At 56.1% G+C, this 27,103-nt stretch overlaps 1 protein-coding gene and 1 long non-coding RNA gene across 2 annotated transcripts in view; both read right to left on the reverse strand.

Annotated features, from left to right (window-relative positions):
* RASA3 (RAS p21 protein activator 3) overlaps positions 1–27,103 on the reverse strand; it is a 79,764-nt gene that overhangs the window by 34,386 nt on the left and 18,275 nt on the right. The window contains 2 exon segments of the mRNA NM_174676.4: positions 5,436–5,539; positions 13,961–14,078. Coding sequence (NP_777101.2) covers positions 5,436–5,539; positions 13,961–14,078 — 222 coding nt within the window.
* On the reverse strand, positions 199–5,429 carry LOC132346809 (uncharacterized). The gene is made up of 2 exons (XR_009496770.1): positions 1,639–5,429; positions 199–888 (listed from the first exon to the last, which is right to left on the reverse strand). It is a non-coding gene; the product is annotated as an uncharacterized lncRNA (long non-coding RNA).

Below are 27,103 nucleotides of genomic sequence, written 5' to 3' on the forward strand. Positions count from 1 at the left end.
AGCAGGAAAACTACAGTAAGACACGACACACATATTAGGATGGGAAAAATGAACTGAAAATAAAAGACACGCGTGCTGGAGAGAATTCAAAACGGCGCATGAGGAAAGCAGTGTCAGTCTCTAACGGGCAAATACTGACGGGATGGAAATCTTTCTCCTTCTCGTTCAGGTTCTCTGGCCTCTGTAATGAAAGAAAAATTAACGAGGGAAAAACAGACAGGTTTATTGACATGTATCTCAGATACATGAGGGGAAGCCTGGCGATGAGTAACTCCAGGAGGCGGCAGCAACTCGGAGCATCTCCACCTAAAGCCAACAGTCAGGGGTTTTCAGAGGAGTGATGACACAGAGGAGGAGCTTCAGGGAGTCCGAGCTTCAGGGGGACGGAGACGACAACGGCGCCCACTCCAGTACTCTCGCCTGGAAAATCCCATGGACGGAGGAGCCTGGTAGGCTGCAGTCCATGGGGTCGTTGAGGGTGGGACACGACTGAGCGACTTCACTTTCACCTTTCACTTTCATGCATTGGAGATGGAAATGGCAGCCCACTCCGGTGTTCTTGCCTGGAGAATCCCAGGGATGGCGGAGCCTGGCGGGCTGCCGTCTATGGGGTTGCACAGAGTCGGACACGACTAAAGCGACTTAGCAGCAGCAGCAGCAGAGGTTCAGAGGGCTTGCTACGTGGGCTCCTCGGGGGTCGCCTCCAGGCTGATCGGGGTCTAGAGTTGTCCCGGGTTGCAGGGCAGAGAGATTTCCATGTGTCTGCTTCTTCTCAACTGCCTTCAGCTCAAACAATTCCTTATGCCAAAGTGGCCTATTCGGGATGGCAAATTCTGCTGTCTTCTAAAGCCTACAGAATGCCCCAGCAAGCTCACTCCTAGGTATTTTCTAAGAGAAATAAAACCATTTGTCAACACAAAGACCTAGACAAGAAAATTTAGGGCGGCTTTGTTCACAGTCACAAAAACCTGGACACAACCCCACCCCCATCTGGTGATGAGTGGGCAAAAGCAGACTGCCCTGCGACAGGCAGAGTGCACAGACTACAGCTCAGGAAACTGGCCTACGGACCAGGGGACCAGGGTCTCACAGCAAACACCCGCCTTTCACAGAGAAGCTGCAGGACGCCCTCCCCACGACAAAGGTGGGAGATGGTGGGAGGGGCCCCACCAGCCACCCTCCCAGAGCCGGTGGCCCTGACCCGGCATGACCTCCACCACTCACACAAGCATCTCCGCACCCGCCCTGGGGCACCCGGGACCCGGGCCTGCGGGGGGGCCCACACGGGGGCTGCACAGGCAGAACCGGGGGCCGTGCCATCAGATCACAGGCAGACGTGAGAAGCCGGTGACACAGTGCTCGTTTCTGTGACACAAATTTGTACCCTAGAATGTGGTTTCTCATCCTGGTAACAACATAATTGCTAGTCATAACTTTAAATTACCCCTGGAGATCAGACAGCCTCTTATTTTTATGGCTGTGAGAACGATTTTGAAAACTCTAAATCTGGTTGCACCCTGACACATCCCAATTTTAAAGCCACCAGGAATTGCTAAACCATGATTTTGCTAGTTATCTTTAAAAATAGCAGGTGCCTTAAACAGAATGATTAATAAACATTTTTGTTGTTCAACTCACTCAGTCATGTCCAGCTCTTTGCGACCACATGGACTACAGCACGCCAGGCTTCCCTGTCCTTCACCATCTCCCGGAGCTTGCTCAAGTTCATGTCCATCGAGTTGGTGATGCCATCCAACCGTCTCGTCCTCTGTCATCCCCTTCTCCTCCTGCCTTCAATCTTTCCCAGCATCAGCGTCTTTCCCAATGAGTCAGTTCTTCACATCAGGTGACTAAAGTATTGGAGTTTCCGCTTCAGCATCAGTCCTTCCAATGAATATTCTGGACTGATTTCCTTTAGGATGGACGGGTTGGATCTCCTTGCAGTCCAAGGGATGCTCAAGAGTCTTCTCCAACACCACAGTTCAAAAGCATCAATTCTCTGGTGCTCAACCTTCTTTATGGTCCAACTCTCACACCCATACATGACTACAGGAAAATCCGTAGCTTTGACTAGATGGAACTTTGTTGGCAAAGTAATGTCTCTGCTTTTTAATATGCTGTCTAGATTGGTTACAGCTTTCCTTCCAAGGAGCAAGTGTCTTTTAATTTCATGGCTGCATCACCATCTGCAGTGACTTTGGAGCCAGAAATAAAGTCTGACACTGTCAAAGTCTGCCCGTCTATTTGCCATGAAGTGATGGAACGCAATGCCGTGATCTTCGGTTTTTGAATTTGCTGAATTTTAAGCCAGCTTTTTCACTCTCCTCTTTCACTTTCATTAAGAGGCACTCTGGTTCCTCTTTGCTTTCTGGAATAAGGGTGGTGTTATCTGCATACCTGAGGTTATTGATGCTTCTCCCAGTAAACTTGATTCCAGCTTGTGCTTCATCATCCAGCCTCGCATTTTGCTCCATCAGGTAACACGTCACATTCCAAACCCATCACTCTGTTCCCTTTCCTCCTTGAACAAACCCTGGTGTGTCCAGCAGCAGCTGGACAGAGACACCCCAGCACCGCGCAGGGAGCCCAAGGCCACAGGAAGTGAGGTCCGGTGGACACAAAAGAGCCGCTCCCACAGTGACGGTGGATGTAGCATGCACCGAGGGGCAGCCCCTTGCTGACCAGGGTCTTGGCCAACAGTGGTAGCCACGCGGGCACCAGGGAAGGGCCTGAGGGGGCTCCAGGCCAGGAGGCACCAGGCGAAGGCACCTCTTAGTAGAGGCCGGAGCCCATGTCTGGCCTCGAGGAGGAACTACCAGGGCTTGACAGCTGCTAAGAGTTTGTTCGAGCACCATCCTTAGGGCAAAGGTAGCCATGCACACGGGGTGAGCGGCATGAAAGTGCCCCCTGTCTACCCCACATGGAAAACCTTCCGGATCAAGAGTTAAAGGTCCTGCTGGCAGCCCAACCACAGCTCCATCTTAAACAAGTCAAGTTATGAATTGCCTGAGTTCCTGTGTGATCCAGGCCATGCACTTGTCAAACAAACCCTGGTGACCTCTACTTAAAACTCAGCAGTTTCCAAGAATGCGACTTGTTGGCCAGACCCAGTAACCAGCATCTGCATCTTGACAAGTGTGAGAAGCTCTGATCCATGTGCTGGGAACTCTGCTAGATGCTTCCTTAAAGGACCGCAGCGCCAGCACTGCCTTCAGACTTTTTCTGAGGGCCACTAGTCTGGACACAAACACCCTTGACCAGTCATATGTGGGTGGTGAGTGGAGCTAGCTGGGCGCCCCAGGGGCGGGCAGGAGACTGAAGGGTCAGGGGCTGTCAGAGTCAACTGCTCTGCCCCAGAGCAAGCACTGAGATTGAGCCCGCTAGGAGCAGCCAGGCCACCAACGATCAGCTGGATCCTGAGGCTACAGCTGAGCCCGTGTTGTGGGGGCTCGGGTCTAATTCTGGGGCCAAGGGAACTGATGGGGCTTTCCTGGGACAAAGGCGCACCCACCAAACGGGCAGCTCTGGGCTGCTCCCCATTTAAGGTGGGCCTCGCTCTCTCCAGGATGCTGGTGCATCTGGGACCCTGACACCTCCGAGAGCCCCTGAACACCTCTGAGAGTCCTCAACATCCCTGAGAGCACCCAACACCTCTGAGAACACCCCAACACCCCTGAGAGCACCCCAACACCCCTGAGAGCACCCCAACACCCCCGAGAGTACCTCAACACCCTGAGAGCACCCCAACACCCCTGAGAGCACCTCAACACCCCTGAGAGTACCGCAACCCCTGGAGAGCACCCTAACATCTCTGAGAGCACCCAACACCTCTGAGAGCACCTCAACACCCCTGAGAACACCCCAACACCCCTGAGAGCACCCCAACACCCCCGAGAGCACCCAAACACCCCTGAGAGCACCTCAACACCCCTGAGAGTACCGCAACCCCTGGAGAGCACCCTAACATCTCTGAGAGCACCCAACACCCCTGAGAGTACCTCAACACCCTGAGAGCACCCCAACACCCCTGAAAGCACCTCAACACCCCTGAAAGCACCCACCACCCCTGAGAGCACCTCAACACCCCTGAGAGCACCCCAACACCCCTGAGAGCATGCCAACACTCCTGAGAGCACCCCAACAACTCTGAGAGCACCTCAACACCCTGAGAGCACCCCAACACCCCTGAAAGCACCTCAACACCCCTGAAAGCACCCAACACCCCTGAGAGCACCTCAACACCCCTGATATCACCCCAACACCCCTGAGAGCACCCCAACACCCCTGAGAGCATGCCAACACTCCTGAGAGCATCCCAACAACTCTGAGAGCACCTCAACACCCTGAGAGCACCCCAATACCCCCTGAGAGCACCCCAACATCTCTGAGAGCACCCAACACCCCTGAGAGCACCCCACACCCCTGAGAGCACCTCAACACCTCTGAGAGCCGCTGAACATATCTGAGAGCACCCCAACACCCCGGAGAGCACCTCAACGTGCCAGAGAGCATCCCAACACCTCTGAGAGCACCCCAACACCCCTGAGAGCACCCCACACCCCTGAGAGCACCTCAACACCTCTGAGAGCCGCTGAACATATCTGAGAGCACCCCAACACCCCGGAGAGCACCTCAACGTGCCGGAGAGCACCCCAACACCCCTGAGAGCACCCCACACCCCTGAGAGTACCTCAACACCTCTGAGAGCCGCTGAACATATCTGAGAGCACCCCAACACCCTGGAGAGCACCTCAACGCGCCAGAGAGCACCCCGACACCCCCAAGAGCACCCCACACCCCTGAGAGCACCTCAAGACCTTTGAGAGCCGCTGAACATATCTGAGAACATCCCAACACCCCGGAGAGCACCTCAACGCGCTGGAGAGCACCTCAACACCCCTGAAAGCACCCCAACACCTCTGAGAGCACTCCAACATCCTTTGCAGGACCCCAACACCCCTGAGAGCACTCCAACATCCTTTGCAGGACCCCAACACCCCTGAGAGCACCTTAACACCTCTGAGAGTACCCCAACACCCATGAGAGCATCCCAACAAGTCTGAGAGTACCTCAACCCCTCTGTGAGCACCCCAACACCTTGAGAACAGCCCCCCCATAGGTGGGTACTGGGTGTTAGGGATAGGCAGGGGCTGGGGTGGTTGGAGGAGCCCTTGGGAGTCATTTGGGGGCAGGGCCAGGGACCCCACTCTAGCCCTGATGGACGGCTCCGATGTGTTTCCGTGAGCTCATGGGGCATTGCCCTGCACCCGCTGATGGCCAGCCTGGGACAGCCAGCAAGGGCAGGCGAGATGCTGGTGCAGTTCACTGGCTTAGATGGGGTGTCCAGCAGATGTCCCAGTTCCTCCAGAACAAGTCCCCATTCAGAAGAGGCAGAGAAAATGAAGAATACACCTGGTTGGTTGGTAGGGACCTACCTATGATGGAATCCCTCCGGAAAACATCTCGATCAAAAATGTAAAAGGACAGGTGACGGAAACTCCGCGGAATCTCGCAGTAGAAGTCCTCTCCATAGAAAGGGCTAGACAGAGACAGAGGGACAGGGTTAGACTCTGTGAGCCATGCCCCCAGTCCTGGGGTACCGGGGCCGGGGTGTCGTCAGTCCTGGGGTGTCATCCTCGGGGAGCAGGAGGAGGGGTGAGCACAGGGTTGGGCCATCATGGACCCAGGCCACTCCCTCTTGGTCAAGGGGAAGCCCACAGTGTCTCTTCGTGGGGACAGAGTTGGGAGCATTTTTCCAAAATACAGGAAGCTGTGGACGGTGGGGAGCAGGGTGAGACCTCCTCACGTGCCTGTCAGACTGTCTCTCCTCTCTGGGCCCCAGAGGCCACGCAGCCCGAGCCCCCTGGTTGGCACCCTCATGTGCCTGTCAGACTGTCTCTCCTTTCTGGGGCCCAGAGGCCACGCAGCCCGAGCCCCCTGCTTGGCACCTTTGCCCGGGCATCTCTGCACGCGGGTCATAGAGGCACGGTTGCAGGCTTCTCCAGATAGAGGGAACGTGCAGCCCAGGGACAGTTGGCCTGAACTACCACTGTATGACGAGGGTTTAATACCGGCAGCCCTGAGGTCAGCCAGACTGCCTTCCTTGCTAATTATAGGGAGAAGTTCAAAAGCAGATTCCCCTTTCCCTGAGCCCAGATGCGCAACCACCTCCCTCTGCCAGCAGAGTCATTTCCCACCCCCCACCCCCCAACACTGCGCCAGGCTGGCACCGCCCCGCCCCTACCAGGGCCAGCCTCGAAAAAGAACCTGGTTTTCCCCTTTTGTGCTGTTCTATGTCCAAACACGGGCATCCGTTTCCCAGGTCTGGGGAGGGGAGGGCGGGAGCCATGGAATAGAGGGGAGCCTCTTATGAGCCCCAGATGCACCCCAGGGCAGCCCACACAGAGCCCAGGGGTCCAGAAGTGGGCTCAGGACCACCCTGCAGAGCAGCGAGAGCCGGAAGCCAGGCAGGTAGGGCCAGGTCTCCAAAAAGGGCACCAGCCAGATTAAACAGCTCAGCGTCTGGCTGATAATCACGCATTGGTTAAACCATTCCCTAAAATCTGGAGTGAAATTCATTAAGCCAAACACTGTATCCAAGCATCTACAGGAGAAGAGTCAAGAATGGAGGTGACGACATCCACAGGGCCAGTGCTACAGGGCGGTAGTCTCACCCCACCCGCAGGCTGCCCCAGGGCTGGGAGGCCCGGCCAGCCCTGGGCATGATCTCGCTCAGCTCCCAGAAGCAGCAGAAACCCCTTCTAGCTTCTTTGGAGTCCCTCTTGCACTTCCTCTAAACGGTTTTAAACTCCTTTAAAATCGCCAGGCAGCATGGCCCTTGGTGCCTGTGAGTGTGCATTACGACAGCTTCTGTTTGAGGCTCCCAGATCCTCTCCAGAAGCTCAGGTTCCCCCAGTTGGGGGTCACGGCCAGAGCGCAGGACGGGCCGGCTTCCGGAGAGAAAGCCGCTCCATCCACACAAGGACGTGGACAGTCAGCAGCATCCCTCCGGCCGCTGCTCACATCTGCATGAGACTGTGGGCAGGGCCCGTGGCCAGGGCAGCTCCTCTCCCCTCCCGGACTGTCTTCCTGCCTGGAAGCCCCTGCTCACGTGGGGTTCATTACCCGGCTCACACCCCACACTCCCCAGGGAAATCATGTGTTCTCACCAACAAGTCACACCTAGACTGTCCTTTTAGGCCACATTTCCTAAAGCAACTGAAGCCACCAGATCCCAGAAGCTTCAGAAAGGCCCTGAGGGAAGGAGGGTGTCGGTGAGACCCCTGGGGGTGAGGGGGCGGCAGCCTGGGAAGCCCTGGGGGAACCCAGGGGGGTCCCATTAACCCGACCCCTAGACTGCCCAGCCCGCAGGCCCACAGGGAGGGACTGACTCCTCAGAGGGGTGCACGGGGTCCACCCATGGTCTCTCCTGCAGGGTCCCGGCCTGGCCAGGGCCTGGACACTGTGGTCAGCAGGGCATCTGGGAGCTCAGAGAGAAGCCCCCCATCCTGAGACTAAGGGCTCAGGGAGGATGGAGACAGGTGCTGGGGGGATGCTCTGAGCTGCAGGCCCGCCCTGGACCAGACAGCCCCAGGACTATGGGGGGAGGGGTCCCCATCAGGGCCCCAGGACTGTGGGAAGAGGGTCCCCCTGAGAGCCCCTGGGACTATGGGGGGAAGGTCCCCCTCAGAGCCCCTGCAACTGTGGGGGGATCCTCTCAAAACCCCTAGGACTGTGGGGGGTCCCCCTCAGAGCCCCCAGGACTGTGAAGGGAGGGTCCCCTCAGAGCCTCCCAGGACTGTGGGGGGGTCCTTTCAGAGCCCCTGGGACTGTGGGGGGAGGGTCCCCTCAGAGCCCCCTAGGACTGTGGGGGGGGTCCTCTCAGAGCCCCCAGGACTGTGGGGGTACACCCACTCCAGGTGGTATGGAACGTGTGGACCTGAGACCTGCATTTATGTCAAAAATATTTTAAGCTTTAATTTGAGAAATTAGAGAGAAAAATGCAAGCAAAGAAGATACTATTTGTACAGTCTCATAATGTCAGTTGGTGTTTTCTAGTCAACAACTTGGTTTTCATTAAAAACATCTGAGAAAATGACGTCTTTCCCCTCAAACCACAGACTTCCTCTCCCCCGTCACACCCTAACCCCAAACAGCTTCTCCCTCGGAAGACTGCAGAGGCCCTTCTGGGTCTAGTCACTCCCATCACACAAAGCTCTATTTTCCGAGCAACTTGCATCTCTCGGAAGGAACAGAAGGACCCTCTCAAGTCACTGACCCTCACGCTCCCTCTGACTGCAAACCGGAAGCTCGCGCCCACCGGCTAGGGAACAGCCTTTCATTCGGGAAAGATCTTGGCAAGAGCGGCAGACCGAGATTCTGTAATTACAGCCCAATCGATGCGCTAGCTCCTCCTCCCTGCGGTCCAGAAAGCGGTTATTTAAGTAACTTCTAATTACGTAAAAGGACAATACCGACAAACAAAAGAACAAACCGCCACTGTGATCCCACTGCTCAGAAATAATAGCCACACTGGCCTTTAGGTCCTCACACTCCAGGTAATTTTGAGAGCATCCCAAGGTTTAAGCAAAAAGGCATCTTACTATGAATGCAACTTTGTAACCTGCCTTCCTTGCTTGACAGACACAACCCAACAAGGGGGCAGGACGTGCCCGCCTTGCACTCGGCAGGGCCCGGGCCAGGGCTGCAGAGCCAAACAGTCACGCGGCCGAGGCCTGGAGGGATGGGGGCGTCGGGGCAGGAGGCACGGGACACCTAACAGAGCCGCCCCTGGGGGAGGCGAGGGTTGGAGCAGGAGCCCCTTCCGACCCGCCCCGGGGAGCAGCAGACAGTGTCACCCTCAACACGATCACTTATGTGGACCAATGGAAATGAAGAGCGGCCACTTCGTGCAATACTCCTGCAGAGGACTAGACCAACCCAGCACTGAAGTGAAAGTCAAAGTCGCTCAGTCGTGGCCGACTCTTTGCAACCCCAGGGACTACACAGTTCATGGAGTTCTCCAGGCCAGAATACTGGAGTGGGTTGCCTTTCCTTCTCCAGGGGAGCTTCCCAGGGATCAAACCGAGGTCTCCTGCATTGCAGGCAGATTCTTTACCAACTGAGCTATGAGGGAAGCCCCTCAAGAGCTCTGTTTCACTTTGTGTGTGTGTGCCCGTGGCGTCAACATGCTCCTTTTACTGGATAAGGTGATGGGTTCCTCCAGGGGCAGACTTCAGCCCCATCTGCCCCAGCCCGGGGACCCCAGGATGCCTCGCAGGCGCACCATGGCCCCGAGCAGGGAGCCATCCAGCCCCAACCCTGACGACCCAGGTTCATAGAGCCTTAACATTTAAATCAAAGGTAAAGAAGTGATGACTTGTCATTTAAATGATTAAAAAGTATGGCTGTAAGAAGTTAAATGTGAACCAGTCCACTTGCAACATCAGGAAGATGCTGCTTTTGGGAGAACGGTAACCATTCCCAAATCACCTGCTGGAGGTGGCCTGGGGTGGACAGAGGCTGGTTCTCCCTGAGGCATCTGACCCTGCGAGTCCCCGAGGACATGTGAGCACGGGTCCTGCACCAGACATGCAGGAGGGAAGGCAGGAGCCGTGAGCCAGGGCGTGGGTGGGCAGCGTCCGGCAGCCCCAGGGTGTGGGGGCTGCCGCACAGGCAGGCCCAGCCTGAAGCCAGGGAAAGGAGGGAAGGGGTGAGTGTCTTCGCTCCACTCCTCACGCTCCAGCTGCACGTCAGGCTGTGGAAGGACAGAGCACACTGGGTGGGCTGACCCGCCCAGGCGGCCGAGCTCCCTCTGATACCTCCCCTGGATGGGGCGCCAGACCCTGCGGGCTGTCGGGTTAAGACCAGACCAGGGCTCTTTGATTCTACAGCAACTTTATCAAACAAACAACCAAACACCAAGGTGGTTACTGGAGGAGATTTGGGAGTTAGGGCCACGACACAGCAAGGCACGCAGCCGCCTCGGGGGGCAAGGCTGAGCCCCAGAGCCCGTCCGCGTCAGTGGCCTGTCCCAGGGGCGACGCCCTCCTGGCCTCGCGGGCGTGCTCCCCTCCCTCACAGCCACCGTCTGAGTCTGGGCCTGTGCCTCTGGGCGCTGCCCTCAGATGTGGCCCCTCGAGGGCTGAGCGGCATCCAGACGCCGCCTCCTTCCTGTGACCTTTCAGTGGCTTCTGGCCTTAGGAATTTCCACGGGGTGTGTCCAGCAACCCCTCCACCTTCTGTGTCTCTAACCCTCTCTCACCCCTTTCATCCCTTTATGTCTCTGGGTATCTTTCAAATGTGATACCTTCAGTTTACCAATTTTCCCTTCGGCTATGTCTAATCAGCTATTTAACCCATTCACTGAGTTTTCATATCAATTTTGGGATCTTCATTTCTGGACATTCTATTTGAACTTTTCACAGGGGTTCAGGTGCTCCTCATCGCTTCTTATCCTGCTGCTGTTTACGATCTTGTCTCTCACTACTCTGTGTTCACTAACCTTTGTTAGCTGACATTCTGTGAACTCTGCAAGTCTAATTCTGCTGTCTACTGTTTATCTTGGGAAATGCACGTGATGCTTTATTCCTGTGTTCTCTGTGCCTTTTCTCCTCTGAGCACAAGTTCCCTGGAATGCTATACTGGAGAATCTTGAGACCTAGATTGAAGAAGACTGGGTTTGCTTTCGACTGGCTCATCATTGCCTCGGCAGGTGTTACAAACCACTAACCCTGGACTGCATTAATACATGTGCGTGGACTGTGGTTTCTAGACCACAGAGTGTGGTATGGATTCAGGTTGCACACTCACAAGAGCCAGCTCTGCTTGCGAGTGTTTGTCCCCCTCGCTGGCTTCCTTTACAGGCAGGTTCCTTGCTCTCGCCCTCACACTGTAGTCAAGGTCCAGGGAGCAGCGTGGCCCCCACCAGTGTGAATAAGGTTTTCGCCTCAACACTAAACATAGTCATATTATAAACCAGTTTTTAAACTGAAGCATACTCGGTTGACAATGTGTTTCAGGTTCACAGCAAAGTGGTCCCCCCCCCCCACACACACATTCTTTGTCAGATTTTCTTCCATTATAGGCTATTGCAAGATATTGAATATAGTTCTCTGTGCTTACAAGAGGTCTTTGCTGTTTATCTATTTTATATATAGTGGTGCGCATATGTTAACCCCTCTCCCCTCCCCCACTATACCCTTTGGTAACCATCAGTTTGTTTTCTATGTCTGTCTATTTCTGGTTTGTAAGTAAGTTCATTTGTATCTTTTCTTTTAGATTCCACATGTCAGCAGTACTGTACGATATTATTTTCTGTCTGACTCACTTTACTTAGTGTGACCATCTCTAGGTCCATCCATGTTTCTGCAAATGGCATTATTTCATTCTTTTTTTACGGCCAAGTAGTATTTCATCGTGTGTGTGTGTATACACACCTTCTCTATTCATCTGTTGACGCACTTGAGGTTCTTTGCATGTTCTTGCTACTGTAAACAGTGCTGCAGTGAACACTGGCATGCGTGCATCTTATTGAATGATGGCTTTCTCTGGATGTACACTCAGGACTCGGACTACTGGATCATACAGTAGTTCTGTTTTCAGTTTTTTAACTAAAAAAAACTTGTGTCTTGCATAGTTTAGTTTCGATCTGCTTTCCTCTAATAGTTAGCAATGCTGAACATCTTTTCATGTGCCTGCTGGCTCTCTGTATGTCTTTGGAGAAATGTCTAGGTCTTCGGCCCATTTTCTGATTGGGTTGTTTGGTTTTTTGACATTAAGCTGTATGAGCTATTTATATATTTTGGACCTTAATCATTTGTCAGTAGTGTCATTTGCATATACTTTCTCTAATTCCATAGGTTGTCTTTTCATCTTGTTTATGGTTTCCTTAAAAAAGGAAACAACTATACAAAAGTGTTTACATTTAGCTAGGTCCCATTTGCTTATTGTTTCATATTTTTGTAGGCTCTTGGAATTATTTTGTGCAAATTTGTCTATTTGCTGTCAGCTTTAACTTTCTGCTTTCAGCACTCCTGGCCTTATCTTGTATATTAGATAAGCACTCAATAAGTATTAGTTGAGCTAATGAATACATTAACCTTAAAAGTTAGCATATTAACACTGCCTGTGTGGAAAGCATGAATGGGGAGTGAGGGTCAGAAGGAGCGTGTGCTATGGGCCCTCCTGAGCTATCTGACCCTCCTGGAATTACCCAGGCCCTCCTGGAGTTACCCGGCCCTCCTGGAGGTACCTGGCCCCGCTGGAGCTACCCGGCCCCCATGGAGTTACCCAGGCCCTCCTGTAGTTACCTGGCCCCCCTGGAATTACCCAGCCCCCCTGCAGGTACCTGGCCCCTCCTGGAGCTACCCGGTCCCCCTGGAGTTACCCAGGCCCTCCTGTAGTTATCCGGCCCCTCTGGAGTTACCCGGCCCCCCTGGAGTTACCCAGCCCCTCTGGAGTTACCCGGGCCCCCTGGAGGGCCGGCCCCTGGGACAGCCTCCAGGGCTGCCCTGGTTCTGGCCGCCTGCCCCACTCCCCCCACCCCCCCCGCTGACAACACCACTACACCCCGGCTTATGTGCAGCCCACAGTCTCCCCTCTCTGCCCCCAGAGCACAGTGTCTTGTGCCACCACAACCAGAAAGTATGGTTTCTATTTCTAAACTCGTAAGAAATATTTTTAGGAATGGTCCTCACTTCTTGCCCTCACCTGAGGCAGAGGTTCCTCAACAGAGTCGCTTCCCAGAGACCCTCACCCAGCAGGTCTGCAGGGAGCCCAGTTTCACAGGAATCGATGCTAATTCTCCAGGTTTATGATCCTCTAACAGGGACTATTTAAACACAGAAGGACTCCTCTCCTGAGGAGCTCACAGAAATAACCCTTGCAGGTTATCCCAAAGCCACACTAGAGTCTTGACAAACTCCTCAGTCTTCTCGTTTTGCTTCAACAAATCACTTCAGAGGATTCGAAGTGTGGACTGAAATAACACAGGACCTTGGGAGCCGCCCTGCTAGTGTGGGCAGACACAGGGCAGATGGTAAAGGGAAGTGTCTCCATGTTTCGGGGGCAGGAGATCTTAACGGTTTCTAAAACTTAAGTTCATTAAGTCATCAGAACGTGCTGTTTGTTCCCACTTAGAAGCAGCAATAAGCAAGGATATAATTCATCTGCTAAAAATGTTCTCAAACCCAAAATAGCTCTGTGGATGGACCCAGACAACCCACAGTCCTAAGCCGAGGGCGGGGCCGCAGCCAGAGCCTCGCTTGTGCTGGTCGAGACCCCACCCGGCTCTGTGTTTCTCCCAGACCCACATCCCAGCCCCACCCACCTGCCAGGCAGCAAGGCACCGCCCCCAGCATGCTGTGACCACAGATGCTACAGTTCCTACCCTAGGGTGGGGTCCCTAGGGTGGGGTCCATAGGGTGGGGTTCCTAGGGTGGGGTCGGGGCCAGGGGGCCTGGAGCTGGTGGGAAATTCGAATCACAGCCCACTGGAACCAACTGGAACCAATCGGGCTTGAACAGGCTCTCGGGGGATTCCTATACAAGCTGACCTGTTTCTTTTGCTGCAAACTCCTCTGTCTCGAGGCCTGAACTCTCCTTTTCTCGCCTGATCCCCACACCTCGAATTCCATCGGCAAGCGTTCTCGAGGCCTCTGGCCTCTGTGGGCAGTGCCTTCTACACTCATCTTGAGCCTCCTTAGGAAAAGGAAGATGGTAAAAAAGCTTCCCAATGTTTATGCTCTGAAATCCACGATCCTGTTGCACCAGTTCATCTGGACTTAGGACGTTCCTACCCACCTCCCAGCAGACAGACAGCCTCTGCTCTGTCCTCCCACCCAGTCCTGGACACTAGGGGCATTCAGGGACCATCAGCTCATAACTGCCCAGTGAGCCAAAAGACAAGGAGATGGAAGGTCAGAGATTATCAGCCTCAAACAGAGCAGCAGCAGACATACCAGAGTGATTTCTCCACGACTTTGGTCCTGAAAACCTCCTCCTGGTCGAGGTTCACTGTGCAGTAACAATCACGCATCTTGTTTGGCCCCGGGTATGTGGGAAGATTTTTGGCTTCACCTAAAAGCAAATGTAAATCATCCATTTAGCATGGAATTATTTAGTCTCCTAGTTAATCTGAGACATCTTTCCCAATAATGGGTTTATTCCACAGCAAGGCGCCTGCTCACTTCTGCATATTCTGTACGTTTTCTCATCACCACCAGTCAAGGTGCTGAAGGAAAAACTGTTTGCACTGTTACAAGAAGGTGACATGCACAACCCTCTAAAACAATGGATCCTGTAAAAGTAGGAATCCATCAGCCCAGAAATTAAGGATTGTTTCCTTTTACCCACATTTAGTCAGTTCAGTTCAGTCACTCAGTCGTGTCCAACTCTGCAATGCCATGGACTGCGGCACGCCAGGCCTCCCTGTCCATCGCCAATTCCTGGAGTTTACGCAAACTCATGTCCGTTGGGTCAGTGATTAGCCCCTTTAATATTTTTAATGTTTAAATCATGGTGTGTGTTAATCCCTCAGTCGTGTCTGACTCTTTGCGACCACATAGACTGTAGCCCACCAGGCTCCTCTGTCCGTGGAATTCTCCAGGCAAGAATATTGGAGTAGGTAGCCATTTACTTCTGCAGGGGATCTTCCCAACCCAGGGATTAAACCTGCGTCTCCTGCACTGCAGGCAGATTCTTTACCATCTGAGCCACCAGGGAAGACCTTAAATTATGGTAAGATACACAGAAATTTAAAGTATCCTCTCACTCCCCTTTAAGCATACAGCTCAGCGGCACCCTCGTTAACTACAGCACGCTTGCACAATCGACCTCAAGAACCCTTTCATCTCAGAACACTGCAACCCTTCTCCCATGAGACAACAAGCCCCATTTCCGCTCCTGCAGCCTGCTCCTAGCTTCGGTCTCTGTGGCCTTGGCGACCCCAGGGGCCTCACAGGAGTGGGGTCACCGTGCTTGTCCTTCTGGGCCCGGCTTATGTCACTCAATGCCGTGTCCTCAAGGCTCACCCACGTCCTGGCCTGACGCAGCATCCCCTTCTTTCCCGAGGCTGACACTTGCTTATCTATTAATCCCCAGCTCTCTGTTTATTCTGATTAATTTGATACTATTAGGTCAAAGCTGGGGTAATAACCAAGGTTCACAAAGAGTCGGAAACGACTGAAGTACCTCGGCACGCATGCACAAACAACGCCAGCGAGGAGACGTCCAGGGGACCAGCTGCGCCCGTGCCCCCCTCTGCGCGTTGGGAGGCCCACGGCGCCTGTGACCCCGGGTCTGACTGGAGACCGCCGGCAAAGTCACAGCTGCCGGGCCCTCTGCCAGGAGCCGGGGCGAGCTCGCTGCGGGCCACCGTGACCCCTCTGCTTGTGGACCAAGCGAGAGCAGAGGGGGCTTCTCCTCCCAGGTCAGAAGGAAGGAACCCCCTCAAAGAGCTCCTGCCCCCCAGGGGCCTCCTGTTCCCCAGCTGGGGGTCTGAGGGCCCCAGACACAGGGGCAGGGAGGGGGCAGTCCCGGCGCGGCGACACCTGCCAGCACCACCCAGGGCCGCACCCCCGCCCCTGGTAAAAGCTGAAGGAAAAACAACAACAACAGAAACCAAACTGAAACCAGAGCAGAAGTTCCTCGGCGCTCGGCACCCAGAACGGCCACACCTCCACCCCACGAACGTGCTTGACTCTGCTCTCGGGGAAACACGCAGTTTGCAGCTTCCTGCTGCAGTCTCTGAAGGGCAGAGGCGAGTTTGCGAGCCCGAAGCCTCTATTTCAAGCTTTTCATTAATGTAATCACTTGGGACGGAGCAAAGCAACACGTTAAAGAAGCCATGCAATAACCGAGTGGATGTTTTCTGTGCCAATAAATCGAGTGTTCTGAGGCTTCCCAGCAGCCCTGGCTGCAACCTGAACACACACAGCTGCTGCACTCTGGGGACCTGCCGCACCTGCCTGGGACCCCAGGCCTCCCCTTGGAGCCTCAGCTTCCCAACCATGAGGCGTGAGGACACACACCCCAGGTTCCTCTAACTCAAAAGCTTCTGCGGGGTTTTCCTGCGGGAATCGTCAGGGAATCATCAGTGACTCTCAGATGGTGAAGAAAAAGAAGTAACCAATGAATGTTTTCCTACGATTACCCCCATGACACCTCAATACTGCAAGGCCCTGGACACCAGGCCACTCCACGGCAGCTGGGCATAGAAACACAGACAAGCTGAGAAGGGCACGTGATTCCATGCAGCTTCCAGCCCCGTCATGCAGTGTCTAGAGACAGATTTTCCATGCGCTCCTGGCAGAGGCAAACACTCGAGTGTGCTCACTCAGGTGCATGCAGACTGTGACGAGCCGCATCCGAAGGGGCCCATCGACTTCCTGCCCGCTTCCCGGACTGATGCTCACAAGCCTTCCCCCGAAACCACTCCGACTTCCCTGCTGACACTGCTGGGGTGTGACTGCACTTCCTGTTGGAATTCTTTTTTTTGGCAAGAAATGAGATATTTGGCTGCAAGTGCTTCTGTTTCTTAAAAGTAGAATTAAATCTTTTTTTTTAAAGTCTTACTGGAGCTGGCCTCTAGTGGAAAACACAGGACAGGGATTTTTCCTGTTTATTCTTCTAAGATCCTCAAAACACAAGCAGCAGCAGTTGACACTTCTCTTCAAGAACAGAAGAGATGGAAATGCCTTCTCTGAACAACCAGTTAAAACTGTGAGATGATGAACATGGCCTCCCACCCCCCGCCCCACCCCCACAGCTACAGAAACGTCCTGGTTGCTATGACGATGGCATCAGAGACCAGCCAGGCGCCGGAGCCAGTGTTAACAAGTGACTCAGGCCAGGAGGGCGGGGAGGAGGCCGGCACCCCATCTGGCCACGTTGTCTGCCGGGCCCTGCATGTGGGGGCCCCGCCAGGGCCACGGGGGCAGGGGTGGGTCCCAGCCACACCACAGCAGATGATGTCTCTTCCACAGGCGTCACTTATGCCAAAGGCTGGAGGTCGGTTTCTTCCTGACTACAAGTTATGGGGCCTTTTCGTCCCTCAAATGAGAAGAGAGATGTGGTTTTTTTTTTATGTGTGGAGCTGTTTACCTAAGAAGGCAAAGTCATGCCTGGTATTCAGTAGGTGGTGATTATTTGATAAATGAATGGATGGATAAATGCCTGCAAAGAAAAAGGAAAGTAAACTGGTTTCATTCTAAGAGCCAAATAAGTCACATTATCAAATGCGTCCCTCCTGTTAACCACGACTCCAAAACGTATCCTGTTCACCCAGAGTGACTGTCTGCTGGTGGGTTGATCCAGACGGCAAATCTGTGCCAAGTATCATCTCTGAATGCTGAATTTACTGACAGACATAAAAGGCGGCACCTAAAAGCCCGTAATAAACCAGCGCTGAAGCAGCAAACCCGTCTCTTATTAAGGTGTCAGGCCGTGGTTCCTGGCCGCTGCTGGCCACGCTCCACGCACACTCCAGGCGGTCACAGCCAGAAAGACCCAGCCCCGCAGAGGGCTGGTCTCCAGCCTGACCCAGCAGAGGGGCGGGCCTCCTAAGGGCCGTGGGTGGTCTCTGCAGCTCCACCAGCTTCAGCCCAGACCAGAAGCCCACTGCCCTGCAGGGCCAGCAGCGTGGTCTGCACCCCAAGAGGCCGTCGCTGGTCCAGCCGGCCCGGCCCCCACATCCACGGGCTCACCTCCAAGGGGCTCTGACCTCGGCTGCTGCCCTCACCTGCCCCTGGGAAGACGCCCAGCGGTGAGCCGGGGCCTCAGATTTGCCGTGTCCACGAAGCGCGGGACCTTTGCTCTGTCCTACTACGTAGGCTGGTCCTCAGTTCAGCTACAGGCCAAACTCTGTAACCACATGTGACCAGCTGCAGGAGCCCCAGACCCTCGTCCTGCAGAGACAGCCCTTCTCAGCCCTCCCCGCGCACAGGGGCAGGACCTGGTGAGGGAGCCACAGCCCCCGGGCTCCCGTCTGCTCTCTCCAAGTGCCTACAGGGCTACGGAGTCTGGTGGCCAGCGTAGCTCCTTGTAAGTATGTAAAAGCCCATTCCCCACCGGAGATCAGTTTCATGATGAAAACATTCTCTTTCCTTGACTATGTTTTTGACTGCCTTGCTATTTTCTTTTAACACTTGATATTAAATAGAACAGCTTCTCAGATGGCTCAGGGGTAAAAAGACCCCGCCTGTCAACGCAGCAGAGACACAGAACTGACGCAGCTTGGTCCCTGGGTCGGGAAGATTCCCTGGAGGAGGAAGTGGCCCCCACTCCAGTATTCCTGCCTGGGATATTCCATGGACAGAGGAGCCTGGTGGGCCACAGTCCATGGTGTCGCCAAGAGTCGGACAACTGAGCGACCGAGCACACACATTAAAAGAAAGAACATCCCCACAGTCAGACTAGGCTAGACTTCAGAATCAAGTTACAGGCAGCCTCCTCTACCGCAGGCTGGTTTACAAGCCAGGAGGGCTCTGGGCTGAGCTGCCTGACCCAGAGCAGCCGAGGTCCGCTCCAGGTACTGCGGTGGGGGGGATACCCAGGACACAGGAAGACTCGCAAACGCGCATCTCAGGTCTCCCCCAATTTCCAAAAAGAACAGGTGACAACATGAAAGGCAAGAATAAAATAAGTCTGCCAGAAGGCAATCAAAGTCTAACATACAGTAGGAGAGAGGAGAGCCGGACCTTCCAGCCCACCGTGAGTGGCTCAGTGACACACCCAGGTGCTCAGTCCCAGGAGCTAATGAACACGTGGAAATGGCAGAACACACAATTCTCGTGATTTACCTAAAAGTGAAATGCACTAGCTCTCCAGGAGAAAACACTATGAAAAGACAGTCAGGCATGTCTTCCGAGAAACTGTTACAGAAGATGCAGAAACACTCTCCGGGGCTCTTCTCTGATGACCTGTGCCGAGCATGCAGCATGGGAGGGCCCGCTGATGGGCCGAGCCCCCCAGGCAGCCAGGAGCCCTGGGAAGAGACCGACGGGGCCCTGCTCCCCACATGGACACCACAGGGTCACCCCTCAGACTGGGGCTGCAAGGCAGAGGGACCCCAGAGCGTCCGGTCACCCCCCCTCACCGTGACCCACAGTCCGCCTGCTCCCGCTTCCTCTCTGCATCCAGCAGTGCTGGGCAATCGATGAGGCACTCCTGAAACCTGCGTTCCATCGAGTCAAGGAGCAAGCCTGTGACGACATGGTCTGCTGGGCACTGACCACGTGGCAGCCTCTCCCCAAACATACAGCACGGGGCGTCAGAGCTCCTGTACTGCCCCTCCTGGGGGGACTCCCACGTCCCTCCCTCTGGTCTGGGCTGGCCTCAGGGCTCTGAGTGACCAGGGGCAACTGCAGGGCTTCCTGGGGGAGGTCACAGCCACGAGCCTCCACCCTGGCCGCTGGACACCAGTGCTCTGTGTGCAGAGCCACAGGCCAGGCCCCACTACCATGCAGGTGACCCAGGAAGCCCTGGCCAGCCTGACTTTCCAGCACCCCACACGGTGACAGAGGCCTCAAGTGCCCACAGGGCAGCCTGCCCACCAGCTGCCCACCAGAGCTCCCTCCCAGCTGCACGTCCAGCCCGTATCCCTGCCCCGACGTCCTGAGAGGTGATGGTGCAGCGCTCAGATGCTCAGGTGCTCGGGCCAAGCGGCACCTCCCCACCCCACCCGTGGTGACGACCCACAGGTGCGATGCACGCAGCTACGGAGCCCCCAGGAGGTCCTGGGCGTCCCCTCGCGTGAGGAGACCCTGCCCTGCGCCCCTGGTGCATCTGACTCTGACGCAAAGGCCCTCCGACTCGAGAATGATGACATGGGACGACCGTGCGACGGGGACATTGGGGCTCCGGCAGGACCATTGGCAGCTGGGGAGGGCACTGGGGGCACGGCAGTGGGGGACCCTCGGGTCGGCTGTCCCCAAGTGGTGACTTTTCAATTCTGAATCACCTGACGCTGTTCAACACTGGTAACTCAGAACTCTCACGCCTTTTACAAACTCAGAAGGTCAGTTGTGCCGGGCCACGTCTCCACCATGATGGTCACCAGCCAGCTCGGGGCGGTCCCGTCCAGGAGCCCTGCCTGCCCTCCTGCACTGAGACTGTCAGAGTTTATCTCATCGCCACCCAGGCCTTGCGGAAGCATCACCCAAGTACAAACATGAGCCGGGCCACGTAGGGGGGGCCCCTCCTGCCGGAGGCCTCCTCCCACCCCAGAAGCTTCTGTTTCCCCAGGGCCCAGGCACGGGTCACCTTGAGTGCTGGGCATCTCTGGCTGAATGCACGGTCCTGTGGGGCTGCGGGAGGGGAATCTGGGGCACAGGTCCGTGGCACCTCTGCAAGTACAGGACGCAGGGTGGGCAGCACCCTCCAGGCTCCCGGGCCCGGTGCCCCAACACCTGCAGGAGGCCCCAGCTTCCGGGCCAGTGGGAAAGCAGGGGCTGCAGGGGTGGCTGAGGGCCTCCCACCCTGGCTGCCCCTCACTGCCCCTCACACAGCCGCTCCCGGAAGAGCCTGCAGACCACCTGCCCACCCAGAGCACTCCTCTGTCTGCGCTGCCGGCAAGGGGGCCTCGGGGTCAAGTGTCGCTGAGGCTCCCGGGGGAGACGAGCCACAGGCACAAAGCAGCTGGGTGGGGGTCACACTCAGACCAGTTTTGTGGACAACACACCCCAGAATTACTTAGATCTTCTATCTGAACTGGATTCAACATATTCAGCACCTGAAACACACGAGATGTTAGGTAACTTTGCTTTCACTCAGAGGCCCGTCTTCTCCCAACGGGACAAAAGCATACGCTGTCACTCCCTTGTACTTTTCTAACAAAGCCGGAAATAGAAATAGTGCTCTTGGACAACAGCTCAATCCTGAAATAAAAGCTGTGAAATTAAGTCAAGGGAAAAAGAAACCACGCGTCTCCTTTATCTTATAACGTTGTGAACAGGTATTTCTGATTCCTTGGAAACTGAAATTTTGTGCCTCTGATTAGGAAATACTTTTTCACCTAACGCTGCACTTCCAAGGGCTGCTAAGACCAGAGAAGAGGAGGGTATTTACGGCTGTCTCCCCAGCCTGGGGACACACCTGAGCGGCGCCCTGACAAGCCTGCCCGGATGATGGGACCTGGAGCTGCACCTCCTGTTGGGCACCAGGCGCCCAGCAGGCATGTGGGGGGCGTGGGGCATGTGGGCCCCTCCCTTCAGGGTCCCTCGGGGGCAGGACACACGGGAGAGGCTGACGCACACGCTCAGTCAGGCAACAGCACTGTCACAGGCCCCTACATCCGGCCCATCTGACAGGCGTGCGGGTCACACCGGGGCCTCCGCTCACACGCCGGCCTGGACCAGCCTCAGCGAGTGACACCCCTCACTGGCGTTCCTGGCACCCATGCCTCGTCTGGGCCCCTCAAAGATGGAGCAGGGACTGCAATAGCTGGGCGTCCTCCCAGGAACCGCGTCCTGTAACCGCCTGCTTCGACAGGCCTGAACACATCTGTAAACTGCAAATCCCCCAATTAATTTTCACATACCAAGCTCAAAAAGAAGCTTCTGGAAAACAAACTACGGAAGCTACTTAAGAAGTCAGTAGGGCCGAGAATGCCCTTATGTGAGACACCGTGACAGCTAAAACAGGAGCTGAAGGCAGACTGTTGGAGTTTCACCCCGAGTCAGCCCCCCCAGCTCGGCTCCACAGACTCTCAACCCTCTGGTCCTTGTGCGTCACTAACCACGCGGGGATTTCCAGGAGGTTACCAGGAAAGGGCGTGGGGTAAGGAGTCAAGGTAGCTGAGAGGGAGAAGGGGATAAAAGAGAGGGCAGGGGTATCACAAGATGCTTTTTTAATGCAACAAACTAAGGTGAAGACAGCGTGGAAACCGCTGGAAGAATGAGGCCTCCTGGATTCGAGCTCCCCAAGGGCAGGGAGGCCACCCCCTGGGGTCCCTGAGCCTCTGGGCAGGATCAGGAGGCGCCGGGACGCAGGCCATGCAGAACAGAAAACAGTCCACAAGACGTGCCTGCGGGGCCTCAGACAGGGGAGCGGACCCAGGAAGAGCCAGGAAAGGGGCACAGCTGGGCCGACGCCTGGCAGGGGACGTGGACGAGCCACCCCACAGCTGGCTGACCCACAGCCATCGCACAGGTGCCAGGGTCCACAGGTGTGTAGGTGCATGTTTTGATTTTTGTTTTTCAACAGAAAAATTTATTGAGATAGGGTCAGCAGACCACAAGATTCACCCACTTAAAATGAACAATTTAATGTTTCCAGCACATTCACAGGGTGTGTGCAACTGTCACCCCTCATGGGCTTCCCTGGTGGCTCAGCTGGTAAAGAATCCCCCTGAAACGCAGGAGACCCTGGCTTGATACCTGGGTCAGGAAGATCCCTTGGAGAAGGGATAGGCTACCCACTCCAGTATTCTTGGGCTTCCCTAGTGGCTCAGACAGTAAAGAATCTGCCTGTGATGTAGGAGACCTAGGTTCGATCCCTGGGTTGGGAAGATCCCCTGGATTGGGGCATGCATCCCATTCCAGTATTCTTGCCTGCAGAATCCCATGGACAGAGAAGCCTGGTGGACAATAGTCCATGGGGTCGCAAAGAGTCAGACACGATTGAGCAACTAAGCACGTCACCCCTCACACCCGCATCCTCCCCCTACCCGGGTCCAGGCAACTTTGTCCTGCCCAGGGTGCCCGTGTGGTCTGACTGGGTGTCAGTTCAGGGTTCAAGTCCCCCCCTCACATCTGCAGGTCCCGTCCCATCTTCACTGCTCAAGTGTGGCCCCCCATGGCCAGCAGCTGCCGGTGGCCCACCAGCCGGGGTGAGGGCTGCTGCAGTGCAGGGTCCTGGATTCTGACGGCAGAACATTCCTAAAAGTTGGCATTAGTGTTATTTAGGATTCCAGGAGGGAAGACAATCTGGAAAATATGATTTGGGGGAAAGTCGCCAAGGGCACTGTGGCCGTGGGCCCCGCCAGGCTCAGCAAGCAGGGGCGGGCACCTGGCCTCCATCCGCAGAGGGAGGATCCAGGTTCGTTTTCCAGAAACGAACCAAAGACGGCCCCACCGCGTCTACTCTGGGGCCACTTTTGCTTTTCTTTCTTTTTTCCCCCACCTTTCTCTGAAATAGTCGTGGCTTGAAGTTGAGAAAGAAAAGTTCTTAGATGTTAACAAAAGATTAGAAAAATCATTTTCTTATAAATTCAGAACTTGCACTAGTACATCTGGTACAAAACACAAAGTTTCGGAAGTAATCTTCAGTGCACGGTGTTCCTTCACCCTTTGAGCCTGGCCTGGAGGGGCCACTGCCCAGACCCTTTCAGACGGGGGTACCCTGAGGTCCGAGACATCGACCAGGCCTCACTCGGCTCAGCTGTCTCCATGCTTACCTCCGGAGTGGGGGGGCCGTGGGGGGCCTGAACCTGCACACCCTCTGCACTCAGCACACCCCACCCCCTGCAACCTCAGCAGCTCCTGCTCCGAGTCGGGGTGTCTCCTGGAGGGAGGGCAGCCACAACACAGCTGGTCTGTTCACTCATGTGACCTCCAGCGGGCACGTGTGACCTGTGCGAGCGGGCGTGTTGCATGCCGGCTGCAGCAGGTCTGTAGGAGCAGCACTGACTGGAACCCTGGCAAGCGCCTCACTCTCCCAGCAAACCTACCGCGACGAGGCACGGCCCTCAGCTGGGCCCCTGAAGCCCCCCTGATGCCCGCAGTCCTGGTCCTCAAGCCTCTGCCATTTCGCGGAGGTCAGCTGTGCCCGTGGTGCCAGCTCCCCTCGCCCCCCTGTTCAAGACACCAGGCGACTCTCAGCAAGCAGGCGAGCAAGGAATGTGCTTGGCACTAATGGGCCCACTCAGAGGTCAGGGGGCCTGGGCCTGCAGGGGGACCTTGGGCTCATCAACCGTCTTTTCTCAGATAAGCAGAAACCCTGCGGCCAGCCACACGCACTACCCCGCAGAGGAAATCAGGAGGCGGAAGGGGGCACCCTGAGAGTGGGAAGAGGCTGCTGGACTGCAGCTGGGGCTTCGCACCTGGAGACCAGGGGGCAGCTCCTCGGAGACACAGAAGTGGGTCAGGCTGGGAGGCAGAGGGTGCCCAGGAGGTGGCGGCCAGGGGACCCGCTGCAGGCGGTGAGGGGCGCGGCAGGGGCAGGCCAGGAGAGGCTGGAGGCTGGCTGGAGCCAGAGGAGGCGGGACACCCCAGGGAACATTCCAGAACACAGGCTTCACTGTGCCTGAGGCCGCAAGAAGAGAAGCAGCTGGAAGATACACAGGTCGGGGTGGGGGAGGCGGGACCTCGCCAGGGGTTCACAGAATGAAGTAATGAAAGCTTCAGAACTACTTCTAAAGGGCTGGAGGCTGTGCGCTCAGCTGTGATTCATCTACACGACCGTCTCCTGGGCAGGAAGTGTCTCCTGGGCAGGAGGGCACAGCAGGGTCCCAGACCCACCAGTTGGCTGGGACCATGTATCCCCTGGGGGGAGGGGAGGGGGTGAGTGTGTGTATGCCCCCAGGGTGGGAAGGGGGCCCGTGTGCCTCGGGGGATGGAGGGCCCATCACTGACCAGCAGAGTCAAATGACCTGATCACCACTGCCCGCCTCACGACCTCTCCGGGCGCAGCCTCCCAGTACCCACTTCCTGGGGAACCAAGGCCCAGAGGCACCAGGCAGATTTGAACCAAGGGGCGTCTGGGCCACTGCCCACGTTGCAGGTGCCTCTTGGTCAGAAGCCCGCATGTCTGAGATGCACGCTGAGTCCACCTCCTCTGGAGCTGGAGGGGCGGGTACTCAGCGTCCTCTGGGTAGTGGCTGCCAAGCTGGGGCTTTCCGACGACTCCATTCCTCTGACAACGGCTGCTCGCCGGCTGGTGGAGGCTCCCTGAGAAAGAGCGCAGCGTGCACCCCTGGGCATAGGAGGCCACAGAAGCGAGATCCAGGACGGTTCCGATCACGGCGGCATTCCCGGCCAGCAGGGCAGGCCTTCAGGCCAGGATGCTGAGCTCCGTGCTGGGACGAGCCTCCGCAGTGGGGCTCCCAAGCCCAGTCACTCCCGCTGCAGGTTTGCCAGTCACTGGGGATGGACAGGCGTTGGCCGGACCAGGGACAGGGCCTGCCGGGGACTCACCCTCATTCTTGCCCTTAGGGCTCCACGCAGCGCCCTGGAGGCCTGACACAGCCGCTCCCTCGAGGAGCCCCGTCGTCGTCCCTTTTGGTTCGGGAAGCAGGGTCTCTCTGAATGATTAGCGGTCCCAAGAAACACGCAAACAGCAGAGGGAAAGGCTATGGACTGGTTGCCCGGAAGGCGTGTGTGGCTCCGGGTCCTCATGGGTCAACGGCCCTGCCCAGAGCAGCAGCCGGGTTGGGGCCCCTTGGAGCTCACCGATCAGCATGTCCACAGCTGCAGGGCCAGCAGGTGCAGAGCAGGCTGACCAATGCACGCGCAGCAGGCCCCAGGCCCCAGATTGCGGCCCCTGTGCTGTCACCGGGCACCAGCAGGGCCGCAGACTGAGTGCTGGGTGGGGGCGTGTCCAGAACCAAGGCCTCCTCCAGGTGGTTCTCGTCCCATCAGAGCGTGATGGTCTGAGAGGCCTTCAGGCGCCAACAGGCATGGAGAATCCCAGGATCCAGGCCCGGTAGGTCTGTCCCAAAGACCTCGCTTCTCTGACGGGAGCTGGGCTCATGGACTCAGCCCTAGGGATGAGCTCCTGCCACGTGCAGCCAAGACAGGCCCGGAGCCCTCGCAGTGCAGCCACAGAGCACCACGGCCCACCTGCTGCCCCCACCCAGCACAGGCTGCAAGCCCTGCAGAAGTGCCTCCCTGGACCCTGGCCGTCGGGGATGCCAGCAACCTCCAGGAGTGCTGAGCCCACTCCAGCGACCTACCCGCAAAGAGAGACAGCCTGTAATCTGCTGCCTGCAGAGAACCGCAAGCCAAGCCCACACCAGCCACTGGGTCTGAGTCTTCGTGGCAGTTTTAGGACAAGAGGAAACAGTAAAATTAAGACTTTGGTTTTTCCTTCCTCATTCGTTCCCGGAAAGAGCAGCCAAGGGCGAGAGCAGGTTCCACGCCAGAGAGGATGGTGTGACTGCGCCTCCGGCAGCGAGCACACGGCTGCTGTCACTCAGACAGAGATCTGTGCTCTCACATAGTCAGATCTGCCGTTTGTTTAGTTCACTGACAGCTTAGAAGTCCTCCCGCATTCCGCAGTTTATTCACAGCAGTTTCCAAAATGTTCCTCATACCTGGCAGCTGGGAGGCGGGGGTGGGCTGCGGGGTGAGTCCTCGGCCCTGCGCCCACGTGGAGCAGGCGCACGCTCCGTGGAGGACGGCCGTGTCGTGCCTGGACCCACAGCAGCCTTACGATCCATCCGGAATTTGTCTATTATGGTTAGGATTAGGATGTAACTTGTTTCAAGCCAGACGGCCAAAGAAGGCAACGTCACATTCTCCAGGGAACCACAGTGTGTCTCTGTTGTGACTTAGGTGCTCATATGTGTTCTGGTCTGCTCCACATCCTCTGCGACACTGTCTATCTGTTAGGAACCTAGGAATATCTACCCAACAGTTTAGAGAGTCGACCACGTCTGTCTAGTAAAGGTGACACATATGCAAGCTAACACTCCCATCCCTCGTCCACCCGAGGGGACAACAGTGTGACGACACGCCTCCACACGCAGCTCGCCCTCCCCAGGGGACGACACGCCTCCACACGGACAGCGGGCACACAGCCCTTCACCTCCTACAGAATCTCTCCTGGTTTAAATCTCACGGCACCTAATAAACTGAACGCTCCACATTTACTCCTTAATTTATTCTTATCTGAATTAGACCACCCACTGCCCACTCACAGTGTACTGCTCCCGAGCAAAACAGGGTTTTGCTCTATAAACGGGGTTTATAGAAACTCCTCCGGCCACGCGCCATCCGGGCCCGAGCACCGCCCCCCCCGCCCCACTCCGGGACACGCGGCCTCCCTGGAGCCGCTCCTCCTCTAAGCACTCGTATTTTTAGCCCCAGACTCTGAGCCCTTGGCTGGCCTAGCCTGCCTGCTTGTTAATCAACCACGGCCCAATTCACCACTTTTCATGAATTGAA

Source organism: Bos taurus, chromosome 12, assembly GCF_002263795.3.
Source record: "Bos taurus isolate L1 Dominette 01449 registration number 42190680 breed Hereford chromosome 12, ARS-UCD2.0, whole genome shotgun sequence".
NCBI classification, from domain to species: Eukaryota; Metazoa; Chordata; class Mammalia; order Artiodactyla; family Bovidae; genus Bos; species Bos taurus.